The 18,516-nt window shown below is 35.0% G+C and overlaps 1 protein-coding gene and 1 non-coding gene across 2 annotated transcripts in view; one reads left to right on the forward strand and one right to left on the reverse strand.

Annotated features, from left to right (window-relative positions):
- The window catches only part of FNDC3A (fibronectin type III domain containing 3A), a 181,523-nt gene that overhangs the window by 12,584 nt on the left and 150,423 nt on the right, over window positions 1–18,516 (forward strand). The window contains exon 2 of the mRNA XM_006916448.2: window positions 11,094–11,231. Coding sequence (XP_006916510.1) covers window positions 11,133–11,231 — 99 coding nt within the window. The 5' untranslated portion in view covers window positions 11,094–11,132. The remainder of the gene's footprint in view (window positions 1–11,093; window positions 11,232–18,516) is intronic.
- LOC112483473 lies at window positions 8,122–8,228 on the reverse strand. Its single transcript, XR_003047637.1, has one exon. It is a non-coding gene; the product is annotated as a U6 spliceosomal RNA (small nuclear RNA).

Raw genomic sequence — 18,516 nt, forward strand, 5'->3', positions numbered from 1 at the left:
TGCATTAGTCTAGAGAAAAATGATCTAATATAATTTTATTATTAAATCTGTAAAGTATTTGGTTTAGGTTTCTGATAAGAAATAATAGGATGATTTCGCAGATTGGTTCCTGTGACATCTGAGGAAATTATACTACAGGTTATTTCAAGTGCCTTTTAAAAAAAAAAAATCTAATGTCAAATTTAGAAGCTAGGAAATCCAAAAGTTAAAAAAATGAAATAGCGGTTTAAATTGGAAAAATGCAATTTAGGATATTAGTTTGTAAGATGAAATTAGTCATTTGAATTAGGTCCAAATTCAAGCAAAATTTATTGAAATTTCTCTGAAAAGGTATTTAGATGGTTGATAAGCCAAATGTGATTCTGTAGTTGCCTGGGCCTCTTCAAGACTGACCACTTTTAAATCAAAATTTTAATGAAAATGGTATAACTATCCACATTACAAAAAAAAAATAGGAAATAGAAAAAAAATTGTTACGTAATTCTACCATCTTAATGCAATTGCTACTGAGATTTTAATATTTTTACTTAATGTTTTTTCATATGTATATTTTGAGGTATTCTTGAATTTTAGTTTTAAGTGTGCTACTAAAACTTTTTGGAGTATATAATAATTTTATGATTTCAGATATGGAGTCCTATATTTTTTAGTTTCATTGATTTAGGCAAATCAAAAGACCAAAAAATACATTGGATTTCTCATTCTAAATGTACATACTTTTCCTATAGGTCCTTCAATTATGCTTTGGCTGTCATCCAAAGAGGATCCTGCTTTGTATTTTCTCACATATTTTTTAAACAAGTAGAGCTGAAGTTTCAAACCCCAGGCCAAGCCCATTATCATGAGCTAACTACCTTAGATTCTAGGTCTATCTAGGCCATTGTCATTATAACAGCAGCATACTTAGAATAGAAGAAATTTAGATAGAATGGATGGATATGAGTGAGGTTAAGGAAGAAAAACTGGCAAACTATATGAGTAAGAAAACTCATATAGATTCAGCATTATAGCAATGACTGAGAAAACAGTACTGTTTCTAAACTTGATAGAGTCATAGACTGAGCTGCCCCCTCCCCCCCACCGCAAATTCATATGTTGAAACCCTAACCCCCAATGTGATCGTATTTGGAGGTAGGGCCTTTGGGAGGTATTTCTGTTTGGAAGCGTTTGTGAGGTTGGAGCCCCCATGTGGATTAACGCCCTTGTTAGAAGAGGAAGAGAGCAGAGCTTTCTCTTGGGTTTGTGAAGGTAAAACAAGAAGATAGCCATCTGCAGGCCAAAAAGAGAGCCCTCACCAAGAACTGATAATACTGGCACCCAGATATTGGACTTCCCAGACTCCAAAACTGTGAGAAATAAATGTCTGCTCTTTTAGCCACCCAGTCTGTGATATTTTTTCCAGCAGCCCAAGCTAAGACTGTAATTGGTACTGATATGTAGAGTGCTGCTATAACAAATGTCTAAAAGTGTGGAATGGAAGCAGCTTTAGAACTGGGAAATGGGTGGAGGTTGGAAAAGTTTTGATGTGCATGCTAGAAAAAGCAAAGATTGCTGTTAAGGAACTGGTGACTGGTGAGAGCTAAGAAAGAAAAGAGCTGGAGAGAAAACATCTCTCTTAGAGAATATGTAAATAATCATTAACAGAATGTTTGTAGAAATATGGATTTAAAACTAAAGGCCATTCTGATGAAGTTTCAGATGGGAATGAGAAACATTGTTATTGGATAATAGAGAAAAGGTGATCCTTAATATGAAGGGACAGAACTTGACCGAGTTGTATTCATGTTCTAGTGTTTGGTGGAAGGTAGAACTTGTGAGTGGTAAAACAATATTTAGCTGAGGATGTTTCTAAGCAAAATGTTGAATAGTAGCTTGGTTCTTTCTGGCCACTTACAGTAAAATGTGAGAGGGGAGATATGAATTGAAGAAGGATTTGTTAACTAAAAAGGAACCAGAACTTAAGGATTCGGAAAATTCTCAGCTTATCCATATTGCAAAAAATGAGGATGCATGTTTGGAAGAGAACACCAAGAGTGTGGCTGACCAACTGTTTGATAAGGATATTAGTGTGGGTGTGAGCCATGGACCTAATCAGCATCTCAGCAGAAGCCAGGAAGAGAGATGGAATTATACTGGCAAAAACATTGCCAGCTGGGACTAAAGGAAAAAGAGAAAATGGAAGGGAATGAAGCCTGGCTACGAACCTCTATTATCCTTCAAGAAAAAGGAAGAAGGACCCAACAGCTGATTCAGAGGTCATCAGGGCTGCCACTGCCACCACAGGTCAGAGTACACAGGCTTGAGGAGAGGGTTACCTGCACCTAAGGTTCAGAGGATTGGACCTCTGCCCAACAAAGCCATTTTAGTGGTCTCCATCAAGCTGAAGGAATGTCTCTGGTGTTGATTCCACACCCCATTGGGTCCAAAGGGCAGAGCATGGAACCAAAGAGATTATTATTGAGCCTTAAGGTCTAATGGTATTTGCCTGCTAGGTTTTGAACTTGTTTGGTACCTGTCACCCTTTCTTCCTTCTGATTTCTAGTTTTGGAATGGGAATGTCTATCCCACCATTGTATTTTGGAAGCAAGTAACTTAGCTGATTTCACAGATTCATGGCTGGAGAGGAATTTTGCCCCAGGATGAATTGTACTTATTCAAATCTGATTTAGATGAGACTTCAGAGTTTATGTTTAAATGAGTTAAGACTTGTTGGCCTGGAATGAAGGTATTTTGCATGCAAGAAGGACATGAATTTTGAGGGGCTAAAGGAATAATGTATGGTCTGAATATGTTCTTCCGAAATTGATATGTTGAAGCCCTAACCTCTAATGTGATAGTTTTAAGAGGAGTGACCTTTGGGATGCAATTAGGTATAGATGAGGTCATGAAAGTGAAGCTTACATGATGGGGTTAGTGCCCTTATAATCGAAGAAAAGGAAGAGACCAAAGCTGCTTCATGTGAAGAAGAGCAAGAAGGTCATGTGAAGATAGAACAAGAACGTGGCTCTTAGCAAGCCAGGAAGAGAACCCTCACCAAAAACCTGACGATGCTGGCACCCAAGTCAAGAACTATGAGAAATATCTGTTGTTTAAGCCACCCAGTCTATGGTATTTTGTAACAGCAGGAGCAAAGTCTTGCAACTATTTTTCTCCTGTTCCGTAGGTTACCTTTTCACTCTGTTGAATGTGTCCTCTGATGCATAAAAGTTTTCAAGTTTGATGTAATCCCAGTTGTCTGTTTTTGCTTTTGTGGCTTTTGCTTTCAGTGTCATATCTAAGAAATTATTAGCAAGCTTTCTCCTTGTTTTCTTGGAGTTTTATAGTTTTGGGTCATACAATTAGATCTTTAATCTATTTTAATTTTTATATATGTTGTAAGATAAGGGTCAGACTACTTTCTTTTGCGGGTGAATATCACGCATTTGTTGAAGAGACTGTCCTTTTCCCATTGAGTGGTTTTGGAACTCTTGTTGAAGGTCATTTGACCATATACGTGAGAGTTCATTTCTGGCCTCTCTATTCTCTTCTGTTGGCGTATTTGTCTTTATTCCAGTACCACTCACTGTGTTGATTACTGTAGCTTTGTAATATGTTTTGAAATCAGGAAGTTTGAGTCACCCAACTTCGTTCTTTTTCAAAATGGTTTGGGCTGTTCAGGATCCCTTGAGATTCCAGATGAATTTTAGAATGAATTTTTTTATTTCTGCAAGAAATGCCATTTAGATTTTTGACAGAGATTGCATTGACTTTGTAGATTGCTTAGAGTAGTACGGACATCATCATAATATTAAGTTTTCCAATCTGTAAACATAGGATATCTTTTTAGAATGTCTTCTTTCTTTTAGCAATACGTTGTAGTTTTCAGCATACAAATCTTTCACCTCTTTGATTAGATTTATTCCTAAATATTGTACTCTTTTTTTTGTAATTATAGATAGAATTGTTTTTTTAATTTTCTTTTCAGATTATTCGGTTAGTGTATAGAAATGCAACTGATTGTTAAATGCTGGTTTTGTATCTTGTTTTTTTACTGAATTTTTTTAAGTTTTTTTTTTTTTTAATTTAGGTCTTTCCAAATATAAGGTTACGTCGTCTGTGAACAAAGATAGTTTTACATCTTCATTTCCAATTTCGATGTCTTTTATTTCTTTTTGGGGCCTAATTGCTCTGGCTGGGACTTCCAATACTATGTCCAATATTATGAATGGATGTGGTGAGACGGGGACATCCTTGCATTGCTCTGAATTTTAGAAGAAAAGCTTTCGGTTTTTCATCATTGAGTATGATGTTAGCTGTGGGCTTTATGTTGAGGTAGGACCCTTCTATTCCTAGTTTATTGACTGTTTTTATTATGAAAGGAGATTGAATCTTGTCAAATGCTTTTCCTGCATCAGTTGAGATGATTAAGTGGTCATTTTAACTTGCAAAAATAGTTTTATGAATTATACACACCAAGGTACATAGTGTACAGCTCATAGAACAATGCATTGGCAGTTATTGCATAACAGCCTCCCAAATCTAGACATAGGACAATACCAGCACCCCAGAAACTACTTTCATGCTCCTTCCAGTCCCCATTCTCTCTTCTTCTCAAAAGGCAGTTGCTATCCTGACTTTTAATATCATAGATTGGTTTATCAGTTTTTGAACTTTCTGTAAATAAAGTTGCGTAGTATGTATTCTATGTCTGAGTCACAGTTTATTTTTAAAATTTATTTGTGCTGTTCCCTGTATTAATTTTCATTGCTATATAGTAGTCCAATTGGATGAATCAGATACACTTTACCATTTACTGTGGAGGGACATGTAGAGTGTTTACAGTTTGGGCCCATTAAAGAATAATGCTGCTGTGTACCTTCATGGACTTATCTTTTGGTACACATGTGCATACATTTCTTTTTGGTATATACTAGGAGTCTAATAGCTGGATCATAACTGAGTCATAGAATATTTATATGTTCAGCTTTGATAGATAATGTTAAATTGGTTTCTGGAGTGATTTTATGAGTTTTCATGCCATATGAGTGTGCCAGTTGCTCAGTACTGTCACTAATACTTGATATTGTCAGTCTTTTTCATTTTTATTATCCAATTGAGTGTGTGGTGGTATTTCATTATGGTTTTTAATTTGCTTTTTCCTAGTACTTAGTTAATTTGAGAATCTTTTTATATGTTTATTGGTCTCTTGAGCTTATACTTTTGTGAAGAGCATATTCAATTTCTCTGACACTTTCTATTTTTAAATCAATAGTAGAAGGCCTGTATATATGTTAAATATGTGGTCTTTTTCAATTATGTTTGTTATAAGTATCAGTCTGACTTGCCTTTGCATTCTCTTAAAGATATTTATTTTCATTTTTTAATAAAAAATATTTTCTTTATTTTTCAATTACAGTTGACATACAAAACTGTATTAGTTTCTGATATACACACAGTGATTAGACATGTATATAACTTACCAAATGATCACCCAATAAAACTGATAGCCATCTGACACCATACATAGTTATTACAATACTACCGACTATATTCCCTATACTGTATATCCCTGTGACTATTTTGTAACTACCAATTTGTATCTCTTAATCCTCTCCCCCACTTCGCGTATCCCAATTCCCACTCCCCCCTACACACAATCAAAATGCTTTCTCAGTAAGCCTGTTTCTATTTTGTTTGTTTATCCTTTCTCTAGATTCCACATGTAAATCATATCATAAGACATTTGTCTTTCTCTGTTTGGCTTGCTCCACTCAGCACAGTACCCTCTGGGTCTTTCCATTTTGTTACAGATGGCAAGATTTCATTCATTCTTATGGCTGAGTAACATTCCATTATATATATGTACCACCTCTTCTCTATCTATTCTTCTATTGATAGACACCCAGGTTGTCTCCATGTCTTTGCTATTGTAAATAATGCTACAGTTAACATGGATGCACATGTCCCTTTGAAGAAATGTTTTGGATTTCTTTGGACAAATACCCAGAAGTGGAATTGCTGGGTTCTTCTTCGTTTCTTCTTATAGCCTTTGTTTTAAAGTCTGTTTTGTCTGGTGTAGTATTGCTATCCCAGCCTTTTTCTCTTTCTTTTCCTTTTGTTTTATTTTCATTTTCATGAAATATCTTTTTCCATCTCTTTACTTTCTGGCTATGTATGTCTTTGATCTGAGTTGAGTCTCTTGTAGGCAGTATAGGTAAGGGTCTTGTTTTCTTCTCCATTTAGCCATCCTATGTATTCTGATTGAAGCATTTAATCCACTTATATTTAAAGTTAATAGTTGGTAGATGCATAGTTATTGTCATTTTCAATTCATATTTTTTATCTTTTTTTTTTTTTTTTTTAAAGAAGTTTCTAACATTTCTGCAGTACTAGCTCGGTGGTGATGAACTCTTGTTAGCTTTTTCTTGTTTGGGAAACTTTATCGGTCCTTCAATTCTAAATAATAGCATTGCTGGGTAGAGTAATCTGGGTTGTACATCCTTGCTTTTCAGCACTTTGACTATTTTGTGCCTCTTATTTTGTGCCAGAGGCACAAAATATCTCTCTGGCCTGCAAAGGTTCTGTTGAGAAATCAGCTGACATTCAATGGGCTCTCTCTTGTTGGTAACTAGCTGATATTCTGCTGCTGCTTTTAAGATTCTCTCTTTGTTTTAAGCTTTGTCATTTTAACTATGATGTGTCTTGGTGTGGACCTCTTTGAGATCATGGTTCATTTTGTTTGGGACTCTCTGCACTTCCTGGGCTTGTATGTCTATTTCATCCTACAGGTTAGGGAAGTATTCTGTCATTATTTCTTAAAATAGGTTTTCAGTTCCTTGTTCTCTCTTCCCTTCTGGTATCCCTATGGTGTGAATGTTAGCATGCTTGATGTTGTCCCAGTGGCCTCTTAAACTGTCCCATTATTTTGGACTTTTTTTTTCTTGTCGCTGTTCAAATTGGGTGTTTTCTGCTACCTTATCTTCCAAATCGCTTATTTGATCCTCTGCTTCATCTTATTTCCTGTTAATTCCCTTTAGTGTATTCTTCATTTCAGTTATCGTATTATTTCACTTGTTTATGTTTTCCGTCTCCATTTATGTGTTTCTTATCTCTTCATCAGAGTTCTCACTGAGATCAATGAGCATCCTTACAATCAGTGTTTTGAACTCTGCATCTGGTAGATTGCGTCTCTCCATTTTGTTTAGTTCTTGTTCTGGAGCTTTGTTCTGTTCTTTCATTTGGGACATATTTCTTTGTCTTCCCATTTTGGCTGCCTCCCTATGTTTGTTCCTATGTATTTGGTAGAGCTTCTATGTTTCCCGGTCTTAGTAGAGTGGCCTTATGTAGTAGGTGTGCTGTGGAGCACAGTGGCACAGTCTTCCTGGTCACCTGAGCTAGGTGCTCCAGGTGTGTTCCTTGTGTTGTTTGAATGTGCACTCCTGTTTTAGTTGAGCCTTTATTGCTATTTGTACATCAGTGTGAGGGATTGACCCTTGGGTTGATTGGTTGTGAGGACTGGCTGGTGACTGGTTGAATAGCTGATGTGCAGGGGCTGAGCAGAATTCGCTTTAGCATGTCTGTGGGGCCTACTGAGTCTGCCCTTTGGTGTGTCATTTGTGGAGGTGCTTAGGCAGTGCTCTGGTGTGATTTGTGAACCTTTGAGAGATTTTAGACAAGTCTGCAACATGATCCCAAATGGGCCATTTGTATGGAAAAGTCACTGGAAGTGGCTTGGGTGGGCCTATAAGTTGTTGGTGTGGGCTCTCAGGGAATCACCAGGGTGGGGCATATGGTGTTAGCCGGGTCGATGGAGACTTAGAATGCTGCTTGGCCTCTATCTGTTCACTAGGTGGAGAGAGAGTTCAGCAAAGGGACAATGGTTTATGCTAGCACTTCTGTCTGGGAGAAAGCTGCCCTTCCACACCTTGCCCTGAATCCAGCCATTCATTTCCTCCCTGTATGTCCCCAGTGTTTTTCTAGCTGCTGCCTCAGTGCTGGAGCTCAGAGTGAGTGAGTCGGCCAGCACGTAATTCCATGAGTGGGTCTTTGAAGAGGAACCCCTGGAACTTCAGCCACCTTCTGTCTCACTCAGACCAAACCCCCGCTGGTTTTATTATTTGTTTGTTTGTTTTTTATTTTTTAAAAAATATGGAATGCTTCACAAATTTGCATATCATTCTTGCACAAGGGCCATGCTAATCTTCTCTGTATCATTCCAATTTTAGCGTATGTGCTGCTGAAGCGAGCACCTCCCCTGGTTTTAACAGCCAGAAGTTATGGAGACTTCTCTTTCCAGCACTAGAACCCTGGGCTTGGGAACCTGGTGTGAGGCTGAGACTCCTGTCTCCTTTGGGGGAACCTCTGCAGCCAAGATATCCCTCCCAGTTTTTAACTGCTACATATGGGCGTGAAGCCGCCCATTCAGCATCTCTCCACCCTTCCTACCAATCTCGACATGGCTTCTACATATCTTAGTTATAGGACTTCTGTTCAGCTAGATTTCAGGCGGTTCTGTAGTTTAGTTGTAATTTGATGTCTTACAGGAAGTGAACACAGCATTTACCTACTCTGCCACTGACTGGAATTCTTAAAGATATTTATTCATAAATAGTAGTTTTTAGTTTTAATGAAGTTCAATATATCATTCTTTTTCTTTATGACTTAAGAAATATAATTTATACTCTTTAAAAATCTTTCTTTGTTCCATGATTATGAAGTTGTTTTTTTATGCTATCTTTTAGAAGCTTTTCTTGTTTTACCTTTATTTTTAGATCAATCTACCTGGCATTAATATTTTTAAAATATTGTTTTACTTAACATTAATTAAAATTTCAGATTTACAGAAAGGTTGCAAGAATAATACAAAGATATTCAACTTTTCTTTACCCAAATTCTCAAAATGTTAATATTTTATTATTACTACAAAGATAGTTAAATATTGATATATAGACATAAACAGTGAGATGCTGGAGCCATCTTGTGTACAAAAGTTGATTGTTAACATTCAGGAATTTTCAGGTCAATTTTTAAATCATGATAGCTTGAAATGGGGCATGGGGCAATATTATTTCACTGAAATTAGCAAATGCAAGAAATCACTTCTCTCCTTTTTTTGCATATATCAAACATTACATTACCACAAAAACAAAAATAGATGCATAACTTCAAACAAGTAGGTATTTGTGGTCACAAGGTTAGTGAGTAGTAGCAAAATTAGAAGAAGTTGATAGAAGAAGCTGACTGTTTCCTATGCAGGAATGAAGGGAATTTCTAGGTTTCTAAATGCAACATTTCAGTTGCCCAACCGAAGTTTACGATTTGCAATCTGAAATAAAACAGCTACTTTGCATATGTTGTGGTGAATACAGCCTTACAAGAAATTAATTCATAAATGAAACTTGATGTGTTATAGCTTTGCAAAGAATAACACTTAAGTGGAATGATAATATTAAATAATATTAAAACATATTATCTGACTTCAGGTCTGATATATAATAGCACTGTTCTTGGAATTAACTGGAGGTTCAGAAAAAATTTGTAAAGCTTCCAGTCCACCCCTTGAAACCAGACTACGCTTGTATCTTCAGCATTATGTTCTAAAATTTAGGTAATAATGGTGGTTTGCATTTCAGTTAAATATGTATTAAATATTACAAATAGAATAAAATGACAATAAAAAATTACTGTGTTGTTTTTTTTAAATTACTTTACAAAAAAAAATGAATTACTTATAAACTTACCCTGGTTAATCGTGAGTTAGCGTCCCTAAAATGTTTCTTTTTGAACTAAATTATGTGACATGTAAGAAGAAAAACAGTACATTGACTCCTTCTCATTTTATAATTCTGTGTATATTCCACAGAGTGTAATTACTTGACATAATTTAAAGTACTCTGTGATTTTATTGAACTTTAAGAAATATAGCAGTACAGATTAATCCAGAAGTTACATTTTCCCCTTTATATATTTATAACACTATATACGTATATAGTATTTATAATATAAATATTTATATATGTTATGTTTAAATGCTTACATTTTTATGAGCTAGTTAAATAACAGTGTTTCATACTGTCGTCTTGTGTATAACAAACATCTTGAAGTAGATACCTGCATGGAATGTTTTTGAAATTTTATAGCACTTTTTATATATCCAAATAGGAAATTGTTTTGCAGTTAAATCAACTTCTATGAGAGTTTCCGCAAAGATTTAAGATTCTAAAATAAATAACAGGAATTTAATGTCTTAGAAAAGTCAAACATTTTAACACTACTGAATTGTAAAATGCCGCAAGCATCTAAAAATATTTGTTATTTTGCCTTTCAATATAGATTGTGTAAAATTTGTGATTGAGCCCAGTTGTGCTCATCTTGATATATAATTTGATGATATTTTGTTGGTTGATGTATATCATAGATTATTGTTGCTTACGTCAAGTCCTTTACTTTTATATAAATGATACTCTGTTTACAATTTAAGATTTCTGGAAGTACGTGCTTTTAACATTGAAATGATTTGGTCCATAAAGTAGGTGTCACTTAGAAAAGAATAATAAATCAGAATATCAGGCCAGTGTCATAAAACTTAAAACTTGAAGGTTCATATTTTAATCCTGAGCAAACTTTTCTACCATTTTGTTATGTCTGAAGAATTAGTGAAAAATCATAATTCTTACGTAGTTCCTATAGACTGATAGTATGATGAGGAAGAGTTGGGTCTTCGTAATCACCTCTGCTTATAGGAAAAAAATCAGTGGTAGAGTTGCCTTATTCATTGCATTTAAATACCTTTCCCAATGTTTAGCTAACGTAGTGGTGGTTAAATTAAATAAAATATTGTATAGAGATAAAAGAGTTAGAGAGACATGGAATTTAAATAGAAGCTACTGATATATTGGCTTTATTATGTCTTATTGTCTACATTGACGGTTAGTTGTAAAATATATTTCTTTAAATGATCTGTTAACAGAAAAAATATTCAGCAGAATATTATAAAATTTCCTTTGACAAGAGTATATCTTTAGGTTAAAGAGTGAGATGAATCTTGAATGTATTATATTTTTATATATTTTTAAGAATATACACATAAGTGGCAATATATTTTTGTTTTTCAGAGTTGGAGAGTTATCCGGTATATTAAGTTCTTACTGATAATGGCAGAACATCCACCACTACTGGATACATCTCAAATTCTAAGTAGTGATATTTCTCTTCTGTCTGCCCCTATTGTAAGTGCAGATGGAACACAACAGGTAAGGAATACTTATTTCCTTATATTTAGTACACATGTATTTCAGAAGAATGCAAAATTTTAAGCAGAATAAAGCATCACAACAGAGATTTCCTGTTTATTCATGTTTTAAACTCCAGTTCAAAATGTTGTTTTGGTTTCATAAGACAGTGAAATAATGAGACTATTTTCAAAGTCACTTCTAAAATGTCTCACTAATTAATGTTTAAATTTCTTGTGTGTATATTTAGTTACCACTAAGTTGTTCTGTTTTACTTTAGACAATGTACTAGTCCCTGAATGTCTTTTAACTAAGTTTAACCTTGTACCTTGATGCTTATAAATCATGACCTCAGATTACTGGAGTCATGATTTAATTATGTGATTTCATGACTGCCTATATTACATAACAATAAAACTACCTTTTTCTTTCCATTCTCTTGTCCATACCCCTTCCCCCAAAAGGAAATACACAATTCTGGAAAAGCTGGTGTTTTCTCGACAACCATGGCTTTATATAGTTCCGTAAAGGGGCAGGAATGATGGGCTTTCATAAGAACCTATTATTCACCAAGCAGTGTGCTTAATTCTCATAGCAATCCTATATGGTAGGAATTTTAATATTGTAAGTGAGGAAACAGTAGTTAAGGATATAATAGGTAATATTGTAAAAATGCTTACTATGTAAAAAACGTGCTAAGAACTTTATGATCTCATTTCTTTCAACAGTCCTGTGAGGTAGGTACATCTGTACCTATTTTTCAGATGAAACAAAATGAAAGGTTCAAGATCACAGCAAGTTTTTGCTCTTAAGCATTACTTATAGTGCCTCCCTGGGAAACTAAGAAATAAACAGTCATATTTTGTTACTTTCACAAACTTAGTATCTATAGTGGAGGATGATTTGCTTACAAGATAAGGAGCTACTTTGTTAATTTTGCTATTGGAAAATCAAAAGTGATTGACTTGAGTTGTAAATTTTTCAGTTTTGAATAAACATGGCAGGAAAAGTGTATCCTGGTTTAATTTTCACATGTGCTCAGATAGCTTTTAGCATCAACTTCATTAACTTCTTTTTGTGGTCAGATTTAAGTGTTAAGGTTCCCCTTTCCCCTCCCCCCCCACAAAAATAATCAGTATGGCAGATATTCATTTACTTTGAGGCTCTAGGGATGTCCAGTTGTCATTGTTGCCTCAGGCAGGTCACTGTCTTCTTCTTCGTCGTTTATATAGTCCATTGCATAAATCTATTAAGCAGTTAATTAGAGTACATTGATGTTGCTACAGGATATGTAGTCTGTAAAGAGGAAGACAATAGGCTGAAACAGGACCACAGTGTCCTCTCAAGACTTCTTTCTTTTCCCCGCCAAATGATACTCTGTAGGCAGAATTTTTCTTGAATTGTTGAGGGCACCATGGCTATTATATAGCAGTAGTGGTATATTAAAAAAAGGTGCTGGGAATGGAAGAACTTAGCAGAGCAAGGTTTGACACAGGTGGTGTCATTGAGTCTAAATGATAGATTTTTAGGCAGGATTTGAAAAACAGGTTCCAGAAGGTAGAGTAAAGCCTTAAATTCTAACTAGCAGAGTGTCTTGTAGTTTGATAGGGAGAAATAAAGATGAGCGGAAAGAGCACAGGACTTGGTTGATAGAGTTAGATTTGATTTCGGTGACCTCAGACAAGTTATTTAACTTCTGAGTATATTTGCTTCTCTATAAAATGGAGGTAATAATAGCTTCTTTGGAATAACTGTGAGAGTCAAGTGAGCCTCAAGGAGCTTCGTAAATGTTTGCAGAATCTGAATTGAAGCACTCAGTAAATGTTTAAAAGACTAAAGAAATACTATAGCTATGCCAGTCAGGACTTAATTCAATAAAGATAGCTATGGTAAGCAGTGGATCAAAAAACTAAGAGATAGTTACACTAAAGTGTAATGTAGGAGTAGACCAATAGCTGTGGTAAGAACAGAAGGAACTGAACAAAAGTAGATAACAATTGGAGGTGGGAGGTCAATAAACTTGACAACAGGCATTCTTTGTCTTAACCTAAGAACTTATCAGTATTCTAAGTATGACCAAGTTAGAGCTTGCCTATGGACATACAACACCTGATTGGTGCCTGTAGTAAAAAAGCAAACTCAAAGACAGTTCCTGATAGGAGGAAGTGTCATTTACATGCGTGATATTAAAAATTCAGGATAACACATAGTTTGTCCCTTATCTTGACTTTCTTGGGAATATATTATGGGATGATTTCTGTTTCACCTCTTAAGATCAAATTAATTTTCTTATAGTTGATGCTCCAAATTTTCTATGGCCTCATCAATGTTTTCTGGTTTTATATAGTAAACATGTTTGATACTGTGTCATATATAGTGGGTCTTTTGGCTTATGGATTATACTAGAGGGAATTCTTCCTGACATCATTGTTACTATTGTTGTTTTTAGGGAAGCTGTAATAGACATTTGTTATTCATTTTATCTAGCAGTATCTGAACCATTTTTTGTTTTTGAGGAATCCTCATCTCCCTTTTTTGTAATTAATAGACCTTATTTTTAGAGCAGTTTTAGTTAAAAAATTGAACAAAGAGGTTCTTTCATATACTTCTTTCACAAAGTTTCCCTATTATTAACGTCTTATATGAGTGTGGTACATTTGTCAGTCAATCAACAATATTGTTACATTATTATTAAGTAAGTTCCACAGTTTACATTAGGGTTCATTCTTGCTTTCTACGGTTCTATGGGTTTTGACAAATGTATTCTGTCATATATCACCATTACAGTATCATACAGAATAGTTTCACTGGCCTAAAAATCCCCTGTGCTTCACCTATTTATCCCTCCCTCACTTCTTGCTCCATGCTGGCCCTTAGCAACTACCAATATTTTTACTATCCCTGTAAATTTATCTTTTCCAGAATGTCATATAGTTAAGATTTATACAGTATGTAGCCCCTTCAGACCAACTTCTTTCACTTAGCAATATGGTCAAGACAATTTCTTTTTGTGCCTTAATAGCTAATTTCTTTTTATTGACTAATATATCGTTGTATGAATGTACGACATTGTTTATCCATTCACCTGTTGAAGAAGAGCTTGATCGTTTCCAGTTTTTGGCAGTTATAAACAAAGCTGCTTTAAACATTCATGTGCAGGTTTTTGGATAGATAAAAGTTTTCAACTCATTTGGTTAAATACCAAGGAGCATGATTGCTGGATCATGTGTGGTAAGACTATGTTTAGTTTTATAAGAACCTACCAAACTGTTTTCCAAAGTGGCTGTACTATTTTGCATTCTCAAGCTTGTGCTTGATTTGAGATTATACCCTTTCTTGATAGAAGTGGTAGAAGCATGTATGAGTGCTTGTGCTGCCCTGTTAGAACTTCCAAATTTGCCTTAGGGAATTTGAGCTTCAAGCACAAGTGGAATTTTCCCAGCTCTATTCACTGTTGCTGTCATCAGAAGAAAAGTTCAGATATTTTTGTTTCTTGTGTGTTTCAACACTTTCCTAGTTTAACTTTACCTTCTCTAATTTCTACCTATTTATCTTCCATAAGGAGCGAATGCATTCACACTTTTGGTGAAGATCTTTCAAAACTCAGTCTGCCTATTTAGCTTCTTTTTCAGTCTTTTCCATTTCATTAATATTTTTTAAATTATTATTTTGTAACCGTCTCACTTGTACCTGTGAGATTTTAATTTATAGAGGTGACTGAGTAGTGACATGGGGAGGCTACATTTTCCAAAAGAAGGGAGACACAGGGAAAGCATCAGTTTTAGTCAGGAGGCAGAAACAGAAGCAAGAAGAAAGCCTAGGCAAAAGCTGTTATTGATATTTCTGCAGGAAAGGCACAGCAGGGTAAACAGCTTAGGATTAGCTCCATTTAATAATCATAGCAGATAAGATTTAAGTGTTGGTGAGGAAATAGAGAAAAGGGAACCCTTGTACGCTGTTGAGAATGTAAATTGATAGAGCCACCATGGAGAACAGTATGGAGGTTCCTCAAAAAATTAAAAATAGAAAAACTCTATGATCTAGCAATTTCACTTCTGGGTATTTATCTGAAGGAAACAAAATCACTGTCTCAAAACGATTTCTGCACCCATATGTTCATTGCCACATTATTTAAAATAGCCAAGACATGGAAATAACTTAAATGTCCATCAGTAGATGAATGGATAAAGAAATTGTGGTACATATGTATATAGAAAGAAATCCTGCCATTTGTAACAACATGAGTGGACCTTGAGGACATTATGCTAATAAGTGAAATAAGTTAGAGAAAAACAAATACTGTGTAATCTCATTTATATGTGGAATCTAAAAAAATCTGAACTCTTATAGATACAGAGAACAGATTGGTGGTTGCTAGAGGCAGCGGGGTCAGGGTGGGATGAAGATGGTCAAAAGATACAAACTTACAGTTAAAGATAAATAAGTCCTTAGGATGTAATGTACAACATAGTGATAATTGTTAAAAATACTGTATTGTATATTTGAAAGTGGCGAAGAGAGTAGATTTTAAAAGTTCTTATTACAAGAAAAAAAATTGTAACCATGTGTGTTGGTGGATTTTAACTAAATTTGCTGTGGTAGTTTCACAATGTATTCGCATACCAAATCACTGTGTTCTGCACTTAAATTAATACTGTGTTATATGTTAATTATTTCTCAATAAAAATAAAAATAAAAAAATTCTGGCAAGCTTTGGGCTCTACAGTGGTCTTTAGTTTGCTGGTACTTGGCTCTGGGTTGTTACAAGGCATGGGGAACACTGGCTTGGTGTGTAAGAGTTCAGTGAGATGTTGGTTGGAGCTGTAGACTTGGAATTTGTTGGTTTGCATATGAGACGTGTGCTCCTGGCCCACCTTTTCGCTATCTCTAAGAATTAGCCCTGAGTGAAGCAGTCTCCCTCGCCTGTTCAGCCACAAATGCCAGAGCATCAAGAACACACAAAATAAGAAAACAGTTAATATAATTGGCTGTGTGATTAATGGATGCCAGATAGGCAAATACAGAATCTAAGAAAACATAGTAGATGCCTGAGCTTACTTTTTTTAAAACCTGTGTTAAATTTTTAACTATAACATATAAAGTACACAAAACAAATGTATAGAATATGACAATAAAGCATAAATCTTATAACTCCCAGTCATTCTGAAATAGAATACTGCCAATACCCTAGAAATCACCTGTGTGTTCCTTCTCCATCACAGTACCCTCTTTAATTGGAGAGTAATGTACCACTGTCCTTATGTTTATGGCAATTGCTTCCAGACTTTTCTTTATAGATTTATCTACCTATACATCACTAAGCAGTAATAGTTTAATTTGTTTTATTCTTTTTTTATTCTTACACATTTTTACTTTAATTAATTTATTTTTTTGGTGATGACATTGGTTAACAAAATCAGGTAAGTTTCAGCTGTAGATTTTAACAGTAAACCATATGTATATTTACATTCTGTGTTCACCTCCCATACATAGATTTCTTTCTGTCGCCACATATTTGACCCCTTTTACTCCATCTACCTCCCCTCTCCCCGCTTTCTTCCGGTAACCACTAGTCTACTGCTCATGTCCATGAGTCTGTTTGTCCTGTTCGTTTGTTGCTTTTAGGTTTATATCCCACCTGTAAGTGATAACATGTGATTTTCAACTTTTTCTGTCTGACTTAATTTGTTTAGCAAGATTATCTCGAGGTCCATCCGTGTTGTCACAAATGGCAGTATTTCATCTCTTCTTAATGGCTGAGTAATATTCCATTGTATATATGTACCACAGCTTCTTTTGCCAGTCATCTATCATAAGACACTTTGGTTGCTTCTATGACCTGGCCACTGCGAATAATGCTGCTTTGAACATCGGTGTGTAGATATCTTTTCAGATATGAGTTTTCAAGTCTTTGGGGTAAATACCCAGGAGAAGGATTGCTGGATCATATGGTAGATCAATTCTTAGTTTTTGAGGAACCACCATACTATTCTCCATAGTAACTGTATCAATTTGCAGTCCCACTAGCAGTGTATGAGGGTTCCTTTTTCTCTGCATCCTTTCCAACATTTGTTATTACTTGTCCTGTTGATAATAGCTACTCTAACAGGTGTGAGATGGTATCTCATTGTGGTTTTGATTTGCATTTCCCTAATAGCTAGCGATGTCGAGCATCTTTTCATATATTTGTTGGTCATTTGTATGTCCTCTAGGGAGAAGTGTCTGTGTAAGTCCTCTGCCCATTTTTTGATTGGATCGTTTTGTTTTTTGTTTTTTGTTTTGTTGTCATTGAGTCATATCTTTGTATATTTTGAATATTAGGCCCTTATCAGAGGCATTGCTTGCAAATATATTTTCCCATTCAGATGGTTGTTTGTTTACCTTGTTAACAGTTTCTTTTGCTGTGCAAAAGCTTTTTAGTTTGATGTAGTCCCATTAATTTTTGCTTTTATTTACCTTGCCTTTGAGGTCAAATTCATAAAATCCTCTTTAAGTCCAAGGCCCTTGAGTTTAGTTCCTATGTTTTCTTCTATGCATTTTATTGTTTCAGGTCTTATATTCAGGTCCTTAATCCGTTTTGAGTTAATTTTGGTGTGCAGTGATAGACAACAGTCTAGTTTCATTCTTTTGCAGGTGGCTTTCTGCTTTTCCCAGTCCCATTTATCAAAGAGACTTTCCTTTCTCCACTGTATGTTTTGGGCCTTTTTTGGCCAAAATTATTTGCCCATATAAACATGGATTTACTTCTGAACTCTCGATTCTGTTCCACTTGTCCGTGTATCTGTTTTTCTGCCAAAACCATGCCATTTTAATTATTGCCACTTTGTAGTATAATTTGAAGTTAGGCAGAGTGATGCCTCCAACCTCGTTCTTTTTCTCAAGATGGCTTTGGCAGTTCAGCCTCTTTTGTGCTTCCATACAAATCTGATGATTTTTTGTTCTATTTCTTTAAAAAATGTTGATGAGATTTTGTTGGGATTGCATTCAATCTGCATAACACTTTACGTAATAAGGTCTTTTTAACTATGTTGATTCTTCCAATCCAAGAACACGAAATATATTTCCATTTCTTTATATCTTAGATTTCTTGTAATAGGGTCTTATAGTTTTCATTACGTAGGTCTTTCACATGTTTCATTAGCTTTATTTCTAGGTATTTTATTCTTTTTGTTGCAATTGCAAAAGGAATTGTTTTTCCACTTCTCTTTTTTGACACTTCCTTATTAGAGTATAGGAACGCTATGGATTTTTGAACATTGGTTTTGTATCCAGAAACTTTACTGTATTTGCTTTTTGTTTCTCGTAG

The sequence above is a fragment of the Pteropus alecto genome, unplaced genomic scaffold (assembly GCF_000325575.1).
Source record: "Pteropus alecto unplaced genomic scaffold, ASM32557v1 scaffold24, whole genome shotgun sequence".
NCBI classification, from domain to species: Eukaryota; Metazoa; Chordata; class Mammalia; order Chiroptera; family Pteropodidae; genus Pteropus; species Pteropus alecto.